The following is a 25190-nucleotide window of genomic DNA, read 5'->3' as shown; positions in this document are numbered from 1 at the left end:
AATTTAGGTCAAATAATTCAGCCAGCTAGATGTTAAAATTCCTACAAAGCAGCTTATCCAGTAAATGCTGATTGTCAAAAATGTGTTTTCTTACTCACTGGATGTCTCACGTGGTTCTAACTATAAAAGCAGCCCCTGTTCGCTTGTTACTATTTGTATTGGTTTTCTGTGGCACTGTCTGTGCGCAACACACTTTACAGTCTTGTTAGTCTAAGATTTGTAAGATGCTACCAAAAGAGGCCTTTGCTACAGTGATTCTTACAGGAGGTTAGAAAAGAGCACCAATAGTATATACATTCTACTTGATTTTATAGAAGCTACCTTTATTATGGTATCAGTAATGGTTTGAACAATGACCAGATTGTTAGTTGCGTCCCCCTGTGGTCAGAAGATCCCTGTGGGATCAGCTTGCCTTGAGTCATTCCTTCCTCTTGGAGTTGTCCGGAATCTGGAGCCGAGCCCAAGATTCATTTCTTGTAGATATGCCTGTTGATAGCAATGATCAATTACTGTTAGTGAAGATGTTGATTCAGGATGGACTCAGCAATGATTTTCTAACTAAAAAGAAACTAAATTGTATTCTTTTTGAGTTCATGCCAAGACTCTGGCCCCTTAAGTAAGTAACCTCACTGGCAGCACAGCCTTAGCATAGCCCACCATGAACATCTTTATCCCTTTCACTGAAACTAACCTCACAGTGTCTGTTGCAGCAGGAGGAGCTTCATGTTGGGGAGCAGGTATATGCATTTGCTCCGAGAGCCCCTATTGTGCTCTGGAATGCTGCTGCAGCAGGAACCCAGAATTTCTGGGACAGGGTTGGAGCCACAGCCAAGGCCATTATGAGCCTGAGCCAGAACTTCACACCTGGGGATTTCTAAGCCTACTTCTTCCTCCCTCCCTCCAGATCTGAAGTCAGCCCCCTCTCCACCAGCTAATGTTCGCTTATTGCAGACCTGATCCTGCAACTTAAATGTGAAAGATGCATTAATCCATTTCAAGTCCCCTGAGCCACCCACTCCCACTCAACTCACACTTTCTTAATGCATGAACCACATTATTTTCAAGTCTTAAATTTCAAACTATACAGTGTTAGAGGTGGTAAGTATTAGCTCCATCTCCCTGAAAGCACTTAGGGTTCACCAGCAGTAATGACTTGTAGCATAAAGGCATTAAAGCAAATGCACATTCTCACTCAAGAGCCAGATTTGACATCCATAGCTGCTGTGAAAAAATATCTCTTTCTTTCTTGTAATATAGAAGTTAGCTTTAACAAATTATTTATTTGTCAGTTAAGGCTGAAAACAGATTTGTAAAAATTGTTTGCGTTTAAAAATATAAAATGTTAGCAATTCTGTGTCCCAAAGTTCTTGAGATTATTTACTCTGGATGTTCCTTTGGTACCATTTTCAATTTTCACCATAATGTTCTTTAATTCTAAACCTTAAATTTGGTGACTTTGTTTTAAAATTCAGATTGAAAGTCTTAATTGTCAGATCTAACGAATATGCTCACAGAAAACCCTCATGCTGGCTCCAGTCTGCGCCATCAAATGCCGTTGACCAAAACAAAATTGTTTTGCGTAGTTTCTGAAAGATGCTCGGGCTTTGACAAACCTCCTGGGAGAAAGAGCTTGGTGACTCAAGGATTATTTTTGTTTGCAATGGGAGTTGCCAGGGGTGGGTGGGCGGGGAGTAAATGTTAACAGGGTTCTGCAGCTGTGGTCTCCAGGGCCAACCTTGCCCTCCTGAGTGATCAGAGGTGGTAAAAAACTGTGTGGATGAGCAACGTTTGTGTATTCCTCCTCACCCCCTGTACCTCGTCTAAATGGTCTTTTAGCAAGCTTAGTTGCTAACCGGGGGCGTTATCCAGTTAAGGTGTCAGGGCACAGCAGGGCTTTCCCCCTCCTTCCCTGCATGCGCCCTGCACCTCCCCCAAATCTGCTCCAGAGTGTTGGAGAAGCACCTAGAACAGATTCGGGGAGAAGCCTGCTGCAAAAGTGGAAACCCTTGTACTAAAGGAATGCGTTACTCAGCTGCACTTTAGTTACAACCCCAGGAGTAAGCAGCTTTTACAGAAGGTGTATTTTGAGGTGACTTCTGTTTACATTCTTAAGTGTGTCCTCAAATTAGAACACGTTGAGTTCCTTCCTGTTATCCAGTTGCTAATGGCCTTATTTTGCAGGCATCCCACCCTTCTAATTAAACTGTTTAAAGGAAGCAAGGCATTAAGCCTGAAGTTCAGGTTGCTCTGCTGAACAGAACTGACAGAATTTCTTTAAAAAGCAGAGACAATTTCCTGTTTGCTTGCTGGCTTTGCTGATTCCAGCAATTGTGAGAGAATTATGTCTTGGTCCAAACTTTTCACGTCGTATAATTTATTTCCTCATCACTTTGGCGGCTTGTGTGTTTTGATCCTAGGAAGAGAGACAATTTTTATATTACAGTGTGAAGTTGTGTTTTCAGAAAAGAGCTGAGAGGAAGAAGTCTATAACTTGTCTTGCAAAGCAAAAACGGAGTACTGCACATTTCAGGCTCGGGCAGGCAATTACTAGAGATGCACAGCCTGATTGTTTGAAGTGAATGAAAAGCAATTGAGAGTAAATCAGTAATTCTTCCAAATCGTTGTTTCCAGAAGATGTCACTGTTAGGCAGGCACTTGAAAAGATTATCTGATAAAAGCTAGTGGTGAAAGAGCAGCAACTTAGGCAGACTAAAATAGCTGGCTCATTAGGAAAGTTCTGCTTCACAGTTCTTACTGAGAAATCGTTTGAACTTATTTAAAGGACTTCTTTTTAAAAAAGCAGTTGCATCTAATAACAAAACCGAGACAACATTTCTGCTTGTATTAAAACATTTTCCAGTTTTAACCATCTTTCCTCTCACAATTCTATGCAGGCGATGTTCCTCCCTCCCTTTTATGTTGAATATTTCTGACATAAAAGAGAGGAATGAGAGATAAAGAAGGGTTGTTGGGGAGGAAGTGAGATACGAGATGGAGAGTATACTGTAAACTACTTGGTTCTCCGGGGAAACATCTCCATACATTTTTTATTTCATTCCTCTAGATTTTCTTAATGTCCTCTTGACCCCCCCTTTTTTTTACTTCCATGCCTCTTTGGCTGTTAGTCATGCCTGAAAAAGAATGGCGTATAACTGGAAACTGCAAGGGTGTTTAACTTCAAATTGCAGTTAAAGCTGTTGCCAGACTTCCAGTGGGCTCCCTGACCCTGCTCCCCTGGCTGGAAGCCAAGGTTGGTTTGTGAATGGTGCCCATAGCCTGCCACCCAGATCCAGGGGTGAGTGAGTGGGCAGCAGGTTGGGCTGGTGAGCCTTGGTGCCCGTGGCCAGAACCCAGCCTGGGCAACCACTGGCATCAGGCCTGATTGCAGTAGAGAAGAGGAAATTACATAGTTCATTTGTTCGGGGTTGAAGTGGGAGGACACCTTTGACTTTTTTCTCTAGAGCCATTCTTCCTCTTGCTTGCCCGAGTGAATGGCCGCAGATCTCTGAACAGCTAATGTAAAACTTCAGTATTAATAGATAGAGGGCACAATGCTAAGGAAGTGGCTGATGTTTCTCCGGCATCGTAATTTGCATGAAGGAAAGCTACTGAAAAGTTTCTGTAAGCCATTTTGCTTTGTACCGAGTTAAAACACAAAACTTTACATAGTAAATTTATTCAACCTCATATTAAAACAACCATAAAATTACACACACCCCTCAGTGTTTCTGTCCTGCTGTCGCAGGAGGGCAATTGGAGGTCTTTATGTATCCCTCTGTAGTTGGAAGTGTTTGCTCACTTTTTATGCTGAGGCACACCTCGGTGTCAGTGCATTCATGTTGGATATTCTTGAACCCACACTGCCTTTTAATTAAGTCTTGGTTATTAAGGGCTTCTGTAGCCTTTGAGGCAAATGGCCTACACAACAGCTTGTAAACATCTGTCAAGGCGCTATTTAAGCAATTGGGGCAGTTAAGAGTTTCAGCAGCCCAGGCTAATGCTCTCTCCTTGCTAGGTACCTTGCCTGAACTGCCTTGTGATTTGTTTTATTGTATAAAAATGCACATGTCTTACAAGTGTATTCTTTCTCTCCCCGTCCGCCCTCCAGATCTTTCCAAAGTGAAACTAATGCGTTTTGATGACCCTCTCCTGGGCCCACGCCGTGTTCCTGTGCTCGGTAAAGAAGATGCTGAGAAATCTCCCATTTTAGATCAAGCTGTCTTTCACATAGACCTTGCTGAAAAGCGGGTTCGTCTCACTGAGAATGGACGAACAACAGATATTGGGGATACGCTAGTCTATATCATTAATTAGATTTTTGCACCGAGCTGGGTTATGAATGTTTTAAATACGAACAGCTTTCAAGCGATCTAGTGGACCACAACAAATTTAATTTCTCGCTTGGGGAGGGGAAGGAAACTTAATCTTGCATGTAGATCAGGGTCCTTAATTTTTAAATGTGGTATAATAAATATATTTTCCATCCCCTGTGACTTTCTTTTGAAAATAATCTCACTGACCTAAATCAAGACACAGTTCAGAAACACCTTTTTAAAAATGCATGAAAAATGACACACACAAGTGTGTGCAATATGAACATCTTAGGGCTGTGATAGACTTCTGGTGTTCATGTTGGAATATTCAGAGTTGAAAGATGGTGGAGCCATACATGCATGTGGTTGCATTTCCTTAGCAGCCTACTTTATATATAAAAAAAAGGCAGAGGAAGGAGAGCAGTCTGGAGAGGCAGCAATTTCTGAGGAGCCATTCCACTGCTTGTGTTTTCCACTCTTGACTTCATCACTTTGTTCTTGCACCAGATCCATCCCTCTCTTGTTCTCTGGCCCTTTTTTGCAGTGGTGGGTGGTTGGAGGGAGTCCCTTCTGGTGACTAAGTGAGGCATGCACAACTGCTGTGGCAGAAGATGAAACCTAGCAAGGCTCAGGAGGAGTTGGGATCAAAGGGAAGTCATGGGCTAGATGAAAAGGCTCCATGCGTCTATTGTGCTCCCTGGGTCAGCAGTTCCTCATCCCTGTACTGCACCATAAATCCCTTCACCTACCTGTCTACTCTTTCCAACTCTATAACTGAGGATGGGAAGCTGTGTCTGACCAAGCTGTTCCACAGCTGGATAACTCCAGCAGGGCACCGTCTCCACTGCATTCAGTCTAAAGTGCTGACCTGGTTCTATGGTGGTACTGTGATATTAGTGTGTTAGGGAGGGGAGGTGATAAAGAAGGTAAAGGTGGGCATTTCACAAGAGCATGTTTCAGTTTTATTTTACTTAAATAGGGTACTTTCTATTACCATTTCCAAAGCATCGTACAATTTTACCAATAAGTTGTACAAGTAAAATACTTAATGCTGGCAGTGGCAAAAACCGTGCTGAAAACAAATAAGACTCAAAACACTAATTGTGGAGCATACTTTTATTTTAACCTGACACTTAATGTTATCAATCCCAGGTCTGATCTGGGTTGTTATCGCTCTCCCTAAATTCTACCTGCATCACCTTGCAAGGCAAAAGCACCTAGAAGATGATTGATTGATGGTGTTTTAACTCTACCACAGCAACAGCTGGTGTGCTGCAGCTTGGGAAGTTGAGCTGGTTTGAAAACAAAAGTTGGAACTTTCTCCTAAAGCTCAGAAGCCATTGTAAAGAATGCCTTTATAAGAAAAAAATGCATGTGGTAGTCAACGTCAAAGATAAAAGCTGGTGTAACAAAGTATGATGTTCATCCACCAAAATGTCTGATTTGGAATCAATGTAAAATGCTGTTCACAAACACTTCTTGAATTGGGAGTTTCTTTCCTGCTTCCAGAAACTGTTTGAATGTTTGAAGGTGGATACTCGGAATCGCACCCTACAGTCTTCCTACAAAAACAAAATTCCTCATACCTAGGAAAATCTTGCTTTGCCTTTTCTTTTATAAGTCTCAGCTCCTTGGGAGTCAACATAGTACACCAAGAGGAGGAAAGGTTAAAGTAGGATTATGTGCACCCCATCAGAAGAGATGCTTTTTCATTGTTTGCCATTGCAAGGCAAGCCCACTCCTTTGCCTTTGTGGGTCTGTTCATTCATTGATCTTCCATCAGAAGCGCAGCAGGCATCTCAGTTACTTACTAACCAGTTCCCTTTTCCTACTCCAAAAAAAGGAGACGAGTGGGTAAAGGCTACATCCTCTCTTTTCTCCTCTTTTCAATACTTTGATCATGCTCTCTGCAGCCAGCCAGGCTGCCTCCCAGCATCTCTCTAACTATAGCATGCCAGCACGAAAATGAGCAGTTCTAACTCTGCAATTATGCTGTCTACTGAATGCCTGCCTTTGCGGCAAGAGGAGCCCAAACTGTGGAGGGAGAACAAATTACAGCCAGGGCAGAAGGCTAACTGCGCCCTGTGGCTTGAGAGAGCTGGCAGAAACAGAGGTGGCCTTGGCCCAGATCCCCTGTTGGCACACATAAAATTCTGAGAAAGGCAGCACAGATTGTCAGCCCAGCCAAGGGAACCAACAGGCAACAGCACCATTGTTTTGCAGATGATGCTGTCTGCAAGGGAGGGAAATACTTTTAAAAGGAGGGAAAGGGTGGCAATGTGCTACCTAGTAGCCACAGGTATTACAATATGTACAATTATGGCTCTGAAAATTACCTCTTTTTTTCAGTATATAAGATGCCCCTATGTATAAGACCCTATTTTTTTGAACCCAAAATAAAATCAATATTTTAAAATAGTTAGGGTTGCCAAATTTCAAGAGCCTGAGCCCAGCCACCCACACCTGAACCCATATGCATTCACCCATCTGTGTGTAAGATGACCCCCAATTTTTTACTTTTTTTTTTGCAAAAAACATCGTCTTAAACACAGAAAAATACAGTATATCTAATTAGACTCCTGCATTGTCTCTGTCCCCCCCCCCCCCCCCGCTGCCTGTCTACACCTTTGGATACTCTGAAGTTTGACCTTGTCAGAACGGTGTCAGTCCCTCTCTCAGTTTGCATTAGCATTCCTGCGCAGCCCGTGTTACTCCTGATTCTCTCTTTCCCAGTTCCTCCGGGGCCAGGCCAGCTCAAGAGCTGTTCTGTAAGTCATTAACGGGTCATAGTGCAAACCGCGTTCCTGTTGTGTAGCTGCGGTGTGCAGTGGCCGGTGGGAACAGTCGACACAGTATATTTACAGCAAACAATATGTGCTACTGCCAAATGGCTTGCTTGTTTTCCATAACATGCAGAACAATTACTGGCCTTTGCAACTTTTAAAAATGTGAATGATTAGAGCAGGGGCCAAGTGCGGACAACTGGGTCTCTCTGCCTGGCCCTTGGTCACATCCCTCACCAGCCCTATTTCACACCCTCAATTGTTTTCCATGGAACTGTATAGTTAGAAGGGACCTCCAAAAGTCAACCCCCCTGCAATACTGGAATCACAGCTAAAGAATCCCTGACAGCCACCCAACCTCTGTTTAAAAGCCATAGTCCATTCCACAGATCTTAATGTCACAGAATTCTTCCTAACATTTAGTTGGAATCACAGTAAATTCTGTGTGTCTGGAATGTGCCCTTGATCACTGACAATGCCTCTTGCTTGCTTCAATGCAATATGGAGAGGGGCATGAGAGTGCCAGAAAATAGCTCACCGGTAAATTTTATAATCCTTGCTTTTTTTTTTATAATCCGTGCCCACCATTGTCATGTGACCCATGTAAGATTGGCCGGAGGTTCCCTGCCCTCGCTTTTTGCCATTTCTCTCTGCTCCTTAATGAAGCGTGTGGCAATGAAGAAAGCAATTAAAAATTACAAGGCATAAAAATAGTAAGGATATAAAAGCAAAAGCAATGAGCAGCAACAAAAACATTTCATTAAAACATTTCACTGGAGGGAAGGCCCTGTCTTTTGTGCCCCAACATGAACCACTTGAGTTACATTTGCCATTTTATGGCTCATTCACCAAGCTGGGAGACATCCTTTTGGAACTTTTCACAATTTCTTTTGTTTTAACAGTCCTGAACAATTTAATATAAACAGCAAACTTGGTCACCTCACTGCTCACCCCTGACTCTAGATCACTTAAAAACACAGGTCCTAATACGGAGTCTGGGGAATCCACTTTCTATTTATTTATTTATTCCTGCTCTCTGCTTCCTGCTATTTAGCAATTTCCTGACCCAGAAACTAGATCAGGCTTCATTCTACTTTGGAATCATATCAAGTATATAGACATTTGTAGCAATATCAATATCTAGTTGCAAATGAGCTGAATTCTAGGCTGTAGTGTTTATGGGTTGAGGTTTGTAGATAGTTTCTCCTCTCCCTAGAAGCAACACTTTCCCTTGTTTGATGTCTGCTTCCTGTAGAAAATTGGAATCCAGCAAGAAAAAGTCTACGGTCAACAAGATAAGCAGGGGCAGACTAGACAATGTCTGGCAGCAGAACTGGCTGCTTTATCTTTGTCATTGAAGAACTTGTCTTTGGATTAACACATAGAAATAAAGGGATGGGTTTGTATTGATGTTAGAAAGGGAAATTAGTACCGGTACTTGTTGCAAAAGCTCCAAGGATTGTTATCTACTCTTCTGTTCATTTTGGACCCAACCTAGCAAAAGAAATCTGTGCTGTGCATTCCTGCTGATAGAAAGAGGAAGGGGGGGGGAGAGACCCATCTGAAATGGACCATTTCTTGAAATGCTTGAGCAGCAACTGAGAAGCTAAATGGACTGCTCTGTGTGTTTTATTGATGTCCAGGAGGTGGCACTGTAAGTCAGGAACTTAGCCCCTTGGAACTGATAAGATCTAAGGATGTGGGGGTGGGGAGAGAAGAGAGATTTATTGGGGATGAAAATCTCCATACAGTTTACAAAACTGTTGACACTCTATTGGTCTGTTGGAAGAAATTGGAGTAGGTTCATTTTTAACAAGGAATAATCTGTCTGTCTATGTGTCTATCTATACATACTGATGTAAAGTAAAATGAAGTGGATGAGGAAACAAACTTGTTTTATACTCTAGAACAATTTGAATGGGAACAAGCAGCCAAAGTCCAGAAGCAAGAGGGATGGGCTCTGACATAGTGGCAGCAGGCAAGAATAGGCAGTGACAGTGCCTATTTCCTGGTACTTTTCCTATTTTATTCTCTTTTTGTCTTTTCTGGGGCTGCATTTAAAAAAAGAATTGTGCACATGTGCGCTAGTTTCTGTCCTCTCTTCTAGGCCTTGTTTTATAAACAAGGAATACAATCTATCAAAGCAATGAATTGCAGGGAAACCCCATTGCAACGAATGGGATTTCAGTAAATCCTGGCTAATTTCCATCCCACTGCTCTCAATGTGACTTGATTGCCACTAACTCCTTGTGTGCTTGTGCCCTAAATTTCTGAATGGTAGGTAGGAACACTGACTCTAGTGCGCATGTATGTACAGACAGCCTCTTTCCCATTCATAGAGGGTGACAGTAAGGAGGAGGGGTCAGACCTAGCATGCTTGTTTCTGCAGCCTCCCCTTGCTTGTTTGATTAGTACACCATGGTAACACTTGAAGGGGGCTCATGTATACAAAGTATTTGTGAAGAGAGAGGAAGACGCTCTTTGATATCTATGCAATTCAGTGTGATGTCTGTGAAGCAGCACTTATGCATGTTCAGTTGGATGTGTATAGGTGCTCCATGCAAGCTCACAGAAAGTCTGATTGTGTGTGGTGCCTAAAGGCATTCAGCTAACCTTGCACAGGTTTCCCTTGGCATACAGCATGCAGTACAAGTTGAAGGCAAACAAATACATTTCCTTCTCCTGAACTTCTAGTTAATGCATGTGTCAGTTTAGACCACATGAGGGCACTGTGTCTGTAGTGATCAAGCCAACACTTGTTTCTATGCCTCTCTGTTTAAGTTAATTCCAGCTCGGCCATCTTGGTTTGTTGTTCTCTCCAGACAAGGTGTCTGCTATTTTCTCTCTTATCCCCACTAAACCTGTAAATAGTTCCTGCATGCATAAAGCCTTTAAACTCCATAAATTGTAAATGATTCCAATACAATTCACCCAAGCTGCAAGGTCTGCTAACTGTATACAGAGAGAGGTTGAGGACACAGGGGCTGTGCATGCATCATATTAGAGGCAGGACCAGTAACGAAGTTCCATGTCCCACACATACCTTCAAGAGAGCTAATGAGTCATGGTATGGGGGCAGGCTCAGGCAGTGAAATAAAGTAAGAAAATAAAGAGATGCCCCTACTTTCATCTGTGAAATATTAGTGGATATGTAATTACATTATATTATCTTATTTTTCCCTTTAAATTATGTGATGGCAGGACACATTATTATGGGAACATTGGGCTCTTTTAAGGCTCCCCAGTTGGGGCACAGCTCTTCCTTTTTTTGTAATTATTTTTATTAGTTTTCAATACAATCATACAATTTTATCCAAATTTTACCTAATTTTAACAAAGTACAAATTTTGGTCTTCCTTCAGCTTCTCTGGTAATAATCCATTTTTACCCTTCAATACACATTTCTTTAATTGCATTGCCATTTATCATCCCTCCTTTTTTCTATTTTCTTTCAACAATACCCCTTAAAGTTTTTACAGTGCTTCTTGAAACCCCACTAGCATTGTTTGCACCTCACATATATTTTTCAGATATTCTACAAATTTTCCCCAATCCTCGATGAACTTTTGGTTTCGGGCTGAAAACTTTCTCCAAACCAAAATGCATACTGAATGGAGTTATTCCAGGGATACCTGAGCTAGCAGTTTAGCTTTCAGTCATCTGTAAAGAGCAGCTGGCTTGCCATTTCTGCTTAATATACACACCCCTTAATTTCTTCATTTTCAATTCCTCCCTCCTTAATATGAAATTTTATCTTGTCTTCATGGCTTTGTTAACTAGGTTTTCTAATGTTGATTTTCTAGAGTTCTCTGATTAGGCTTCTGAAAGGCTGGTAACAAGCTGCAAGCCCTAAAATTGGATCAAACACCACATTGAAAAAGTTTCAGTCTCAATTTAGCCAAACACTGAAGCTTCACAGAGTTGCATTTCCACAATTTTGACATTTTAATATTAAGCCTGCTTTTCAACATTTTGCAACTTTATATTTCAAAGATTAGAAGGCAGAACAATAAATAAACCTTGCTGAGTGCATGGTCTTACCTTGAATTTTAATCTTAGCTCAGGTGTCAAAAACTTTAATATTCCAAAAATCTCCAAGTGGCAGTTATTAAACACTTAAAACAAAAACACAACCTAAAACCAGTAAAGCAACAATATAAAACACAAAACTTTAACTACAGTGCCATATATATCTCCCTTATTTATGTAATACTTTTTTCAATATTTCCATGCTACTCAAGAACAAATGTTCTCTGGGCAGATTACCAGCAAAAAATGCCTAAGGAGTCTTGCCAGCAGAAACCCTGCAGAAGGATGTCAGCAGTGGGGCTTTCCCTCTCTACCCCCCTGCAATACCCCCTGTAATTGCTTTTTGGGGTGGGGGTCGGGACAATCTCTAGATGCATCTCACATGGGGTGAAGAGAGGGGGTTCTTCCATCTGGCAGGCTGGAATGCTTGCGCTGGAAGAACGTATGTGCACTATTTTGATCCATCTGGAAATTAAACCCAAAACAAAATGAAACCAGCAGCACAGAATAACTGCACAATAGCTCCAAGAAGCACCAAATGATATTTAAGATTGCAGCAGATGAGATGCGCTGGTAGATATAGAGTCAACACTGAAAAAAAAAAATCTCTAGTAGCCATCAACCCAATTTCATCCGGTGGTGGTTGCCACCGTGAGAAGGAACATTTAGCATTTCTACAAACAATATACACCATCTGTACTACAGACAAAAATAGTATCATCAGAGCTGGCCCACCCATGAGGCAAGACGAGGTGACCACCTTAGGCGGCAGGGTCCACTGGGGCAGCAGATCCCAATGTTCACTTTTCTTCCCCACCTTGTTCCTGCTGTAGGTCTTCCCTAACCCCTTCTTCCCTGGCAAGGAGCGGGGTGCCATTTTGGAGTCTGCCTCGGGTACCAAAATGTCACGGGCTGGCTCTGAGTATCATACCACTTTGAGCAGTCAGAGTGGTTTAACAATTGCAATCAATCAATAGGGGTATCCTAACAACTCAGCATCCTTAACAAACCACAGTTCCCAGGATTCGGGGAAGCCATGGCTGCTTAGAGGGTTATGATACTGCTTTAAATGCATAGTGCAGACAGGGCCATATTTGAAAACAATCTTCTATTATGCATCTCCATATGTTAGTGTTATGCCAATCTACTAGGATCTGTGTTTTCATGCAATAAATATAATTTGGTTGGAGAATTGCATGGCAAAATTTAGAGAAGCACAAATTTGGGAGGGTGTATTTGTTTGTATATTGTTTTGGGAACTGAAAATTAGATATGATCACATTTTAATGTGAAGCAAACCACATTTCTCCCCCATTTCTTATCTGCTGCAGCAGATTGTTTCCAAACACAGATTTGACAGAACTTCATTTCCCATGTATATCCTTCTAAAATATTCTAAAGATGGTCTTTCTATCTTTAAATCAGCAAAAAAATGCAGGCAGTAAAATGGGTGTTATTGGGGTGTTTGCAGTTCACAACAGTAGTCTATAAAAAGTTAATTTATTGTGACACTAAAATGGAGAATGCTGTGATGTCATCAGTCTTGTGCAAACATTCTAGAAACTCCCGTTTCACTGTTCAGTCACAGCTGGATCTTTTGCCTACTTCCTTATTTCCAATGGACAAGCTTGTAGGCTACTGCTTTACTACAGCTGAGAAAACCCCATTGTCTGAGATTTTACCCTCCTCACTGGCTCTTCCTTTGCCAGCATCTGACAGCTGGAATGGCTCCTTGCATATGATGCCGTAAGAAATAAATTAGCTATTTATTTGTTTGGGAAGCACGGTTGGGCCTGCATTTGAGATGGTCACAGCTGGTTTCCCTATTACGTGTGGAAATCTGTCTGAAGCCTGGATAACTGCTGCCAGCCAGTGTAGTAGACAATTCTGAACTAGACGGAGCAATGTTCTGGTTTGGGCTAAAACCATTTATGCTGTTCCTTTCTATCCTCTCTACTGCTGAGCTCAAGCAGTTCTTAAGATAAATACATTGAAACTGTTGGTATAATACTATGGAAATGCTTTTTCTCTTTGATTTGTGTTACAAATCAAAGCTTTTTAAAAACAAAACTTAAATTTAAAAAATGCTTAATTCTGTATAAAAAAATTACGCTAATTTACACAAAGCATATAAAGCAAATTAATGCTAGGTTTTGTCACATATTGTCAGGTTCCTAATGGATTATTTGGTATATTTTTATGCCACCCTTTATCAAAATTCTCCCACCACCATCACATTAGATTCACAGCAGTCCTCTAAGGTAAGTTAGTCCGAAAAGGGAGCAAATGGCCCCAGTGAGCTTCATGGCACAGTGTGGATTTGAACCTGCATCACCCTGGTTCTGTTGTCCTCCTAACACCTGCAATACACAAGCAACCCCTTCCTCTCCAATCATTTCTCCTCAAGGACAAAACCAAAGGGGGGAACCTGTGGCCCTTCCACAACTACAGCTCCCATCATCTGACTGTTGACCATGCTGGCTGAAGCTGCTTTGAGTTGCATCCCAAGAAGATCTGGAGGACCAAAGGATGTCCATCTTTACACTAGACAAGCTATGCCTGAACAAGGAATGCAAGCACAAGTAGAGGTGCCACACTTGCCTGGTCCCTGCATACTCCATCCTTGCCATAGTCTTGTTGCTGAGCAACAACGTGCAGAGCTCAGTGGAGTGGGAGGCCAGCCAATCAGAAGAGTCTCTGAGGTGTACTTGCCTGGAGGCAGAGTCAGCACCCAAAGTCCAGTCTAGTCCATTCCTAGGGTCAGGTGGACTGCAATCTGCAGGTTCATGGATCAAGGGTAAAGATGAACAGGAAGCAGCAAGATAGGACCAGGAACTACGTGTTCTGTTTCCAGCATCTGACTGCTGCTGGAAGCTCTGCTTAAGAAGGCTGGAACCAGCTGGTTCTCATCCATGCCTTCTCCTCTGTGTCCTTGAATGCTGATCAGCTGCAGGTGGAGCCACTCTGCCTTCTCCCCCTTCAGGCTGCTGTTCAGCAGGTGAAGCTGACTCCTGGTCCATGACAGCTTCCAACATTCACATGTTGAGCACATTCAGCTGAATGCACTTAGAAGCCTTCATGGAATCGAGAGCCTTGATGTCAAACAGATTTAAATCGAGAACCCTGGTAAATTTAATCACTTATAATTCCCATTCAAGGGACGCGGATGGTGCTGTGCTCTAAACCACAGAGCCTAGGGCTTGCCGATCAGAAGGTTGGCGGTTCGAATCCCCGTGATGGGGTGAGCTCCCGTTGCTCGGTCCCTGCTCCTGCCAACCTAGCAGTTTGAAAGCACGTCAAAGTGCAAGTAGATAAATAGGTACTGCTCCGGCAGGAAGGTAAACAGCGTTTTCATGTGCTGCTCTGGTTCACCAGAAGCGGCTTAGTCATGCTGGCCACATGACCCAGAAGCTTTCTGCGGACAAACGCCAGCTTCTCGGCCTATAGAGCGAGATGAGCGCAGCAACCCCAGAGTCGTCCGCGACTGGACTTAATGGTCAGGGGTCCCTTTACCTTTAATTCCCATTCAAACCTTGTACAATGTTGGATGTTCAGAGGTGAAATGCTCAGTGGCTGATACATGCAAGGTCAGTCAGTGGTGGTCCATTTTGCTCATGTTTACATTCCCTATGTGGGCTATCAATGTCTGAATAGGCTACATTTCCTTAAAAATACGAAAATGGCTAATCCTTGGTTTCTGACAAAAACTCTTTATTATTTGAAAGACTGCCTTTTCTCTTGTATTCATCCTTCATTTAAACAATTTCTATAACTAGAAATAAAAGACAGAAAAGATAATTGGTGAAAACCATAAAACCAGGCTTCAGTGAAAATGCCTGCTGGAATAAAGTTTTCAGTCAGTGCCAGAAGTTCGACAGGGAGGGGGGTTGTCTGACCTCAACTGGAAGGGAGTTCCAAGGTATACGGGAAACCAGTGCAGGTTTTTGAGCACTGGGAATATATGCCAGTGCTGTATACCCAGTAGATCATGGTGGTTTGCAGGAGAATTTCTCTTGCAAGTTGCAAAGACCCCAGAAGCTCCCTCTGCAGTAACTGTGAGCAGGGTCTTCAGTGTAGTTGCCCTGCTCTGTGGAATAGTATTCTTGTCAAAATATGGAATGCGCCCGCTGTATGCGCTTTCAGGAAACAACTGAAAACATTTTTGTTCTGGCAAGCTTTCCTAACTGGAAAAATGGAACTTGACCATGGGTGTCTATTTTGTAGTGTTTGAGTTTTGTTTTAAATGCATTTTAAAAAATGTAATTTTTTGATGTTTTTAATGGTATGTCACCTTGAGACGACTGTGTGGATGCTGATAGTAATATGTTTCATGCCACATATGCACACCTGTTGTGGCATCATATGGCCCCCTGTAACTTTTCCAGCTACCCTTTTAAAGTCCCTGTCCAGTAAATTCCTCTGCTTATCTTAGTGCATACACATTTTTTCACAGACGGCCAGGATATAAGTCAAGTCGTTATCAGGCTGCAGTGTTTTGCACAAAGTTAATGTTCAAAAACACCAAGGTCTGTGTACAGGACTTCCCTCCAGAGTGTTATAGTTTAAGACTGAAAACTATTGGTATTGGCACATGAGGCAGCTACCTTGATTTAGTGCTACTTTGGGACGACTATGTTCTTCCGCTGTGGTGGGAGGGTGGGGAAAATAGTCCCTGCAGGGCACTGGAGTGTCAGTTTAACCATTGTGATTTACAGAGATCCTGCAGTTGTACAAAAGTGCCAGAAAAGACAATTCAGGGGGAAGAAACTAGAAAGTGAGAGAGATCATTTTGCAGGAATGCCAGAGGAGTTCAATCTCAATTTTTATTAACCTCCTTGAAGTTTCTGCACCTCCCTGGTCCACTCACAAAAGAATTTGGGTGCCTCAGATTTTTTTAAAAATGTTTTTGGTGATTTTACTGGGAAGGAAAAGTTTGCAACTTCAGGGGTAGTCTTTACTGACCCCAGTATCTTGGGTGGGGAGCAGTTTTCTGCACTAGGAGCCTTCATTTCATTAGGTTAATGGCAGCCACTGAGCAGGAACACACAGAGAGAGGGGGAAACATTTGCCTACTGGTAACGCAATCTGTGGGAATGCAATTTTTCAGGGCCCTGTCAGAATTTATATTGTGCATTTGTGATGATTTGTGTTCATGACAGTATTGGGGTAGGTATATGTGACCCCACTTTCCATACTGTTTGCGCCTGCAGCGGTTTCAGGGTGAACATGCTGCGTCATTTCCAATCCGTGCTTGCCCCGTAGCTGTCTGCTGAAATCCTGTACCACAATTCTATACCACAAATGTTCCAGTTTAATTTTTGCCCTGCTTTTGTTACACTATGGTGCTCCTCCAGGTGGTAATAATGCTATAACATTGGGGAGAACAAAACTGAAATGATGTGTGGCCAGTCCTGTAAAAATCCATTACCAAGGCACTATTATTGTGTCAATGACATGTTGAAGAATGCACCCATTTTTAAAAATGCGCCAATTTGGTGGCTCCCTCTGCTCTCTGCTTCTGCTGTTTTCTAGTTACCTTGTCCCCTCACTCTGACTGCAGTGAAGATTAAAGAGGAGTCACCATTTTCAGCTATCATCTACGCTTCTTGAGCCATTTCTCTGTTGTTTCCCTAATGGAAGATTCCAGTTAGAGCAACAATTGAAGAACATCTGCAATCATTCTGGCAGGCCCATACACCCTCTCCTGTCCAACTCCCCAATCTTTCAGGAATATAGAATGGAATATATACATATATTAATCGTACCATTCAAGTAAATTCCCAGGATGCGTCACAGTAATAAGTCAATTTTAACAGCAAATCTATGTGACATATCACAAATTGCTTTTTATACATGCCTAAGTTTCAGAATAGATTGATTGTGTAACACGGAGGACTACTGTCTAGGACAAAAAAAAATCCTCCAAAACTACAAAGGCCTGCTGGGTATGCCCCATTGGGTCAGCATCACCCCCCTTCTCTGATGCACAGGCCCTTCTTTGGAGGCAAAACTGAGCAACAGAACAAAGCCCAGTAGATAAGTCACATCAGTGTGTACACACACACATCTTTCAAAATACCATTAAGTCCTCAATCCTAGTTAAAATGAATTTCTTGAAAGACAGAGAATGATGCCAATAAGCTGGGAAGGGTAAAAATACAACTTTGAAAGAAAATCCACACGGGCAATTCACATTCCCCTACCTTTTAAAACTATAAATCATTTAGCGCATTCACTGTATTGCTAGATCTGTGCTCTGAACAGTTGGCTGTTGGTTTTTTTAGCATGGAAAAGGAAAATTACCATTAGGCAGGTGAATACAGAAAAATGTACCTAGTTTGTATATTTGTCCTTCAAGTGCTTTGATCACGGGTGATTTCTTTCTTCACTAGAGACTAAAGGGCACTGACAATCAGGCATTTTTATTTGTTTATTTTTGTTTTTTGTAGTGAGCGGAGGGTGGGAAACAGTATTGACACAAACAGGGAGAAATTGAATTCGCAAAAGGGGATGATTGCTATAAAACAAAGCAAATGGGTAGCACTAAAAAAAGGAATCTCTTTTCTCCTGCCTCTTTCAGACTAAAGATGGCGAGGTTTATGAGCTACCTTGCTGCTAAACCCCAGGGTCCCTGCTATTTGTGTATATATTATACATCTATCTTATTCTTTATTTCAAAAATCAGGAAGAAAAACTCAAGAGGGCCTGTGACAACACAACCAACTCGCGCTAGTGGTGTCACAACCACCATCACAACCATCGTGCGTACTGGAGGCAACTGGTCCACTGGCCTGTTTGATGTCTGCAGCGACAAAAGAGTCTGTAAGAGTTTCAATTGCTTCTTTCAAAGTTGTATCCCAGGTGTGCACGGGAGAGATGAGGTTCTTTTTAATAGACTTACTTCAAGACTGGTGATTGAAGAGCTTCATCCCATAAAAGTTGCTGTTGAGCTAATGGAGTTGAGATGATATTGGAGGAAAAAAGAGTAAAGGGCTGTCCTTGGATCCTTGACCCAGGTCTGCCTGTATCCTCATCTACTGTGTTTTATAACAAACTACCCATCAGAAGGCAGGTTGCTTGCTCTCTTATCAAGATATTGTTGTATTAATATTAAACCTGATTTTCACTACTATACTTCTGAGGGATAGAGAAGGTCACATTAAGGTTTCCTTAACAGCCGTCTGCAACTCCGGGGAATGATTGCTTCCAGTGAAGTACAATCCTGGCTCCAAAAATATTGTTGTGAAACTGACTTTTAATGGGTTTGGCTTTGTTCAGTTCTAGACATCAGATATAACAGAGCTGAATGAAAAGGTGGCCTCCTTTGTAATCATCTTTGGCATAGTGCATCTTATATCTGTCTTTAGTCTGCTTGTGGAGTACAAATCCTGTGGGTTATCCATAGATTAATGGCGGGGGACACACCGCACTCAGCTGTCACCTGTGGCTCCTAGGAGCTATCAGCATGTGACAGCGGCCACACCCTGGGAAATGGCTTTGACTAGCTGACTAGACTAGGTGAGGGTAGCCGATGGGTCTCAAACCCTCAGTGAGTTAGGGACTTCCCCTGCGTGTGGAGACGGGCAGATTGAGCAGACAAGACTAATAGTGGGTCCAGTGGTCAAGAAGGTGGTCTCTGCATGTGCTGTAGAGGGAAATAAGGGGCAGGTGGGTCTTGTCAACCTGGGAAGGTAGCCCTTCTAAGAGAAGGAAAACTCTGATCTTAAACCACCGCTGCCTTGCGAGATATCTTCAGGAGAAGAAATGGCTAAGGAGTAATAACTACACAAATCTGGAGTGGAGTTGCTAAGATGGTTGGCTCATTCTGGCAACTCCTGCAGTCAAGCAGGTGCCTAACGTATTGCTCTGCTTGCCTTTGGACCATATCAGCGAGGCTGGGAGGGGGGGTCTGGGCAGCCTATGACCTCCGTACAAATTGCCCAGACATGCGCCCTGGGGAGGTCACTTTGGTGCTGCAAACACAGCAGTTTGACTTCCCAGAGGTGCACTCCATTGTCACTTGAGGCAGATGCAGTGCTATTTTTCTAGAAAAAGAGGTGTTGAAACTAACAATTTACACCTCCCTTGTTCTCTTATAATGGCAATGTTGCCCCCCTGAGAGGTGCTGGAACTGAGTTCCAGTGAGTTCCAGCTGAATAAAAGCCCTGGGCAGATGTCAACAACAACAGCAGTGTATGGAGGATTCCACCCTATGGTAGACAAGGAATTTGGACATAGTGACATGTGGGTCCCTTCTAACTTCGTAGTATGAGCATACAATGTACACATACAGTTTTTGTCATGTGATCACATCCTTCCTGTGGTTGTGCTTAATGGCAGGTGTGTGTGGTTCACTGTGCAGCTTGTGTCTGGAATGCAGTATTGCAAGCCGATTCGGGGAGTGCTTTTGTTTCCCTCTGCTTCTGGGTTCCACCTTGGCCTTGAGAGTCGGCACCAGAGAGAGTCACAAAATACGTGTAAGTCCATGTAAGTGTTCTGTCCAGCTCCCACAATGCACAGTGTAGGAGTGGTGTGTTTCCTACCCCGTGGAATTCCGTGTGTGTGTGTGTGTGTGTGTGTGTGTATCTGATTCCATCAGTCATGGTCTTTAAGACATCTCTGAAAACCTATTTTCTCTGGACATTCACTGAAAAGTATTGCTACATTTGCCGCTCCTGGGTGCTTGTTGGTTTTACCTCAGATTTCTGGGTTTTGTTGTGTGCCGACCTGTATTTTCCTATAGCTGGCTTCTCTTAAACTGGTTGCTTTCTTGTAACTGTGGAAAGGACCATGGATCCTGTGGTAGAGCGCATACATGTAAAAGGTCCCCAGTTCAATCCCTGCCATCTCCAGGTTGGGCTGGGAATGCCTCCTGCCTGAAACCCTTGAAAGTTGCTGCCACCCGGTGTTGACAATACTGAGCTAGATGGACCAAACATATAAGGCAACTTCCTGCGCTCCTGGTTTTAACAATTATTACAAATGAACTTGTGTTTATTCATAAGAATGTTCACACACAAATATATATAGGTATGCACAATTGTAAGTCACCTTGGAAGGGGCGTAGCATGGGGAGGGACGGGGGGCCATAGCCCCAGGCACATGGTTTTGTGGGGGCACAAACCAGGCACACCCATGCAGGGATCCCTGCCCTGCCTGCCACTCAGGGTCTCTGGGCCTCTGGTGGAAGAAAGGGGGGCGGGGGAGCGCACCGATCCTGGCACCATTGGGGAGGGGGGTATCATCGCAGCTGCCCCCTGGACATGTGTCGCACCCCCCCCCCACTGTGCCAGGCACCACGCTCCTGTGGGTGGCGTGCCACGCAACTGGGACACGTGCCAGCCACGCCTTTGCCTGCTCTCCACGCCCAGTGTTGGAGCATGCAGCTTCACCACTGCTCTGGCCCCTAGAGCCCAGTCTGGCCTTGCTGCTGCACCCAGGCCCCCTGGCCAGTGTTGGGGGAAAGCACTGGTTGGTTGACCAGGCTCCCCGCTGTGTGGGTAGGCGGCACAGCATGAACCCTCCGTGCCCCATGCCTGCCCAGCAGCAGTGAGGGTTCAGCTGGTGCGACAGGTTTTGTTCATCTTCTGCTCCCAGACCCTGGCCTTGCCGTGTGTGTGTGTGTACCCGGGTGCCAGTAAAGGATGCAATGCCATTGCACCTTGGCAAGGTTCTAGACTTGAAAGTAGGCTAAGAAATACCTAGGAGCACAGGAAACTGTTTTATACTGGATCAGACCATTGGTCCATCTAGCTCAGTCTGTCTGCACTGACTGGCAGTGGTTTTCCAGGGTTCCAGGCAAAAGTCTCTCCCTGCTCTACCTGGAAACGCCAGGAATTGAACCTGAGACCTTCTGCTTGCAAGGCAGATGCTCTACCACTGAGCTATGGCCTTTCACAATCTGAAAGAAAGCCAAATCTGGGCATCAGCACTTCGCCCTCTCCCTGCTGTTGGAGGCCATAGCTGTAGTTTCAAATCTGTTGGCATGGCAGGGGGATCTTTAGTTTGCTAATGAATGACTTGAAATATTTTTGAGGGTGAAAAGTTCAGCATAAAATCTCTGTGCCTCATAGTATGCATCCCTTGCCTTTCCAAAACCACCACTGTTCCACTCTTTATGGGGCAAATATCTCTTATTCTGCTGGTGTGGTGCCTCCTTAAAGCCAAGCAAATGCATTAAACCTTTGGAATAGCCTTTTTTTCTTAAGGAAAAGGCAGTGCTTATGTTTATAATGGCATGCCAAGCCAATACCCATATTTTAAAAGTAATGGGAAAGAGCAGCTCTGTTTTTCTTTGCTGTAGCTTCAAAATTGCACGGCACATTTTAAAATATCCTTTTGAGGGCAAAATATACATTTGCCCCATATTCAGGAAGAAGGAAGGGAAAAGATGCCAGAAGGAATCAAGGAAACGTAGTGTATTTTCTCACATAGCTTTTATCCCGATAAGCAAAAGGCAAACGTTGTCATATTAATTTAACATTTTGTGGGAGTGCATTCTGTGGTGACTGGGCCCCGTTGGATGGTGGGGCAGAAGATAGGGAGGGCAGGTGGAGCCAGAGCCACTGTCAGGCAGAGCCCCTGACAAGATGGCCGCCAGGTGGGGGCTAGCTGAGAGCAGACTGATGCTGGTGGGGCAGGACTCTATTTGCCTCCACTGAGTGCATTGTGAGGTTGAAAGGACATCAGTTCTGGGATGTTTGTGGGATACTTTAGTTAGGATGTGTCTGTAGTGGAAATTCTCTACTCTTTAGCGAAATAAACTTGGAAGTTCAGAAAAGGCTATCTACCCAATGAAACAGGAGCAGTGTATCTTAGGCTGGGCTAAAGGCTGGAGTGCCAGGACTGAGTGCATGTGAAGTAGTGGAATGTAGGCACAACATGCACTGCATGAAGGAGCAGCACATCTCCACTGAAAGAAAAATGACCCTGGAGCTGCACCATTGCGCTCCTGAACAACGAGTATGTGGCAAACAGAAGGTTGCACCCCAGGGAATGAGGTAGAACCACCAGCACCCACCATATTGTGCCATGGACTTGATAAGGTCGCTGTGCATATTTTCACAGGGAAATATCTCCATCAAAATGAGAGCCAGTGTGGTGTAGTGGTTAAGAGCGGTAGACTGGTAATCTGGTGAACCGGGTTCACATCCCCACTCCTCCACATGCAGCTGCTGGGTGACCTTGGGTTGGTCACACTTCTCTGAAGTCTCTCAGCCTCACTCACCTCACAGAGTGTTTGTTGTGGGGGAGGAAGGGAAAGGAGAATGCTAGCTGCTTTGAGACTCCTTCGGGTAGTTATAAAGCGGCATATCAAGTCCAAACTCTTCTTCTTCTTTCCCATCCATGTACATTTCAGGAAATTGGGGTTGTGGTGGTGAGAGAAAAGCAGTGTGGAACAGAACATGTCTCCTAGGTAGATGTGGGCATGGCATTGATTCTGCACAACCACTTCCCCCTTTAGCCATCAGCCAGTAATCAGCAAATGGCAACCAAATCAGCAGACATTCCCGGTTTGGCAACCCCCTGGCGTATATATACCAGGCCTCCTCAACCTCGGCCCTCCAGATGTTTTGAGACTACAATTCCCTTCATCCCTGACCACTGGTCTTGCTAGCTAGGGATCATGGGAGTTGTAGGCCAAAAACATCTGGGGGGCCGAGGTTGAGGAAGCCTGATATATACTATGCGACACCACCCTCAGCAATATGTTTAGAAGATACATTCTCTCACACTTTTTTCTCCAGCAGCACAAGACTGGAAATCTAATTTACCAATCTGTCCTGCATTAGGCTGGGTGGGGAGAACCAGCTCAACTTTTCTGTCACTGAAAAGGAGCAACACTATCAGTGTTTGTCTGTTCTGTGAGACCAAGGGCTGTAGTTTTCTGGCTGAGCATAAACCCCACTGATCACAGTGGGATTTAGCGCTGAATTAGACACACACAGAATTGTGCTGCAGGGTTGTTGTTTTTATAGTCAACAGTGTCTGGTTGTGGGGCAGGGGTAGCACCATGCAGTTCAGAAACCTGTTCTGCCAGGGTGTGGGGAAATAGGGAAATGGCTTGTTTACTACCTTTAAAAATGCAGGTGTGATATTCATTTCAGTGCTGGAAAATGTGCGGAAAGCCTTGATCCCATGGTAAAAAAAGAAAAGAAAAGCTGGGATCAGACAAAACATTATTGTGTGGGAAGATCACATAGTTATAACCATAAAAAAGAGAGATGAATGAACAAACATTTTTGCCTCACGGGGAATAGGATGTGGCTAATGACTGGCTGATATCGGTATCCCCATTGCTTCTCAAGTGAAGAGGCTGCAACTAGTTGAAATGTCAGGAGCTGGGAAGCAGGTGTCAAGCTGGAAAATGAAAAGGCCAGTAGCCCTGGGAAGCCTCAACAGCACTTTGCTAGTCCCCACTGAAAGGAGGGCTCTGCAGTTTAATGTTGTAGTTTTTAATTGTCACAGAGGAATGTAATGGGTTGCCAACATCTGGATCTGGATTTTATGTATAAATGGAGTAAACAGATGATGTATGATATTGTTTAGTGTGGAAGAAACTCATGATTTCTGTCTCTCTCTTTTAAAAAAGGGTTGGAATCAGGGTGATGAGGTAGTGTACAGAGAGCCTAATGAGACCAGTGCTTAGTGACATGGAAAAATGGTTTCTCAGTCATCCTTGTGTGGAAAGGTTCTCTTCTTCTTCCCCCCTGCAGGGAACCCTGTGTGAAGACTGGATGGCAGTTCATTGTTGCTGGCCTTTTGCAGTCTGTCAAATGGCCCGGGAAATGAAGAGGAGACCTACATTCCAGGTCTACGAAATGCACACATCTCCTCCTCCTCCATTTGAAGATGCCCTTGTTTGAAAACCTTCAGAGGTGATTGGCTCATGATGCTTCTTCCTCTTCCCCTTGCAATGACAAATTTGGTTATATTGTTAAATAAATAATGCATTCATGTGTCAGATCAAATTTTTTCACTTTTGTGTTTCCATGAGAGAGACACTGAGACACTTCCATCTGTTGGTCTTAATTTGTTTTACGGTATATTTGGTTGAAAAGGAAAAATATACTAGACATGGTAAAATAAAATAAAAAAATCCCCAGATGCCTAAGATCCAGTTTTGGGACAAGTACTCTTTGGTGAGAGAGCTCCAGCAGAGAATTAATATCACAAAGCATGCAGCACAGCAATGTGTGGAAATATAGGCTGTTAGACCTTTAAAATATCCCCTTCTAAGTTGCTTCCAAAGTAGCATAGAAAGAGATCACATGTTTGGTAAGTTAAAAATGCTTTACTTACAAACTCTTGAAAGGTCTGATTCATGTTCTTTTCCATACAGCAGCAAGAAAAGACAGGCAATATAACTTAGGTTCCAAAACGTTTCTAAATTATTTGTATAGAAACACAATATGGTTTGCTTAAGCCATGCAGTCTAAGCTTGGAGCATCCAGCTTAGACTTCCTTCCTGGTAGGTTTCACATGGTCAGATAGAGAGAACGAAGAGTTTTGTAACCTGCTATGTGTGCCAGCGTGGTTGCTCGAGAGCAAACAGGCAAGACTCGCCGTTGGTCTTTTCAAGGCTTTATTATCTGTCCAAAACGTTCACAATGCAGATCAACTCAATTCCATGTCTGCTCAGTCGCTAGCAGAATCTGGGAGTGGGTGGTCCTTAATAATAATAATAATAATAATAATTTATTATTTGTACCCCGCCCATCTGGCTGGGTTTCCCCAGCCACTCTGGGCGGCTTCCATAGAAAACCAAAAATACACTAAAATATCACAGATTAAAAACTTCCCTGAACAGGGCTGCCTTAAGATGTCTTCTGAATGTCAGGTAGTTATTTATCGCTTTGACATCCGATGGGAGGGCGTTCCACAGGGCAGGCGCCACTACCGAGAAGGCCCTCTGCCTGGTTCCCTGTAGCTTTGCTTCTCGCAATGAGGGAACCGCCAGAAGGCCCTCGGCGCTGGACCTCAGCATCCGGGCAGAACGATGGGGGTGGAGACGCTCCTTCAGGTATACTGGGCCGAGGCCGTTTAGGGCTTTAAAGGTCAACAC

At 43.6% G+C, this 25190-nt stretch overlaps 2 protein-coding genes and 1 long non-coding RNA gene across 5 annotated transcripts in view; 2 read left to right on the top strand and 1 right to left on the bottom strand.

Annotated features, from left to right (window-relative positions):
• Positions 1-4485, top strand: part of LARS1 (leucyl-tRNA synthetase 1) — a 46547-nt gene extending 42062 nt beyond the window's left edge. For both annotated transcript variants that reach the window (XM_083600203.1, XM_083600202.1), the window contains exon 32: positions 4109-4485. In XM_083600203.1, the coding sequence (XP_083456329.1) occupies positions 4109-4314 (206 nt within the window). In that variant the 3' untranslated portion in view covers positions 4315-4485. The remainder of the gene's footprint in view (positions 1-4108) is intronic.
• Positions 5-12585, bottom strand: LOC310756389. The gene is made up of 3 exons (XR_014544847.1): positions 12489-12585; positions 10801-10936; positions 5-486 (listed from the first exon to the last, which is right to left on the bottom strand). It is a non-coding gene; the product is annotated as an uncharacterized lncRNA (long non-coding RNA).
• Positions 12586-12696: 111 nt separating this feature from the next.
• PLAC8L1 (PLAC8 like 1) lies at positions 12697-24096 on the top strand. 2 transcript variants are annotated; one of them, XM_083600252.1, is made up of 4 exons: positions 12697-12871; positions 17811-17947; positions 19466-19602; positions 23842-24096. In XM_083600252.1, exons 1-4 carry the CDS (start codon positions 12744-12746, stop codon positions 23989-23991), a joined length of 552 nt encoding a protein of 183 aa, XP_083456378.1. In that variant the 5' UTR covers positions 12697-12743; the 3' UTR covers positions 23992-24096. The 2 variants fall into 2 exon arrangements, with proteins under 2 accessions (XP_083456378.1, XP_083456377.1); XM_083600251.1 differs by having other exon boundaries at positions 17811-17986.
• The last annotated feature ends 1094 nt before the right edge of the window (positions 24097-25190 follow it).

Source organism: Podarcis filfolensis (assembly GCF_964270895.1).
Source record: "Podarcis filfolensis genome assembly, chromosome: 2".
Taxonomy (NCBI): domain Eukaryota; kingdom Metazoa; phylum Chordata; class Lepidosauria; order Squamata; family Lacertidae; genus Podarcis; species Podarcis filfolensis.
This window is presented reverse-complemented; position numbering and strand designations above follow the sequence as displayed.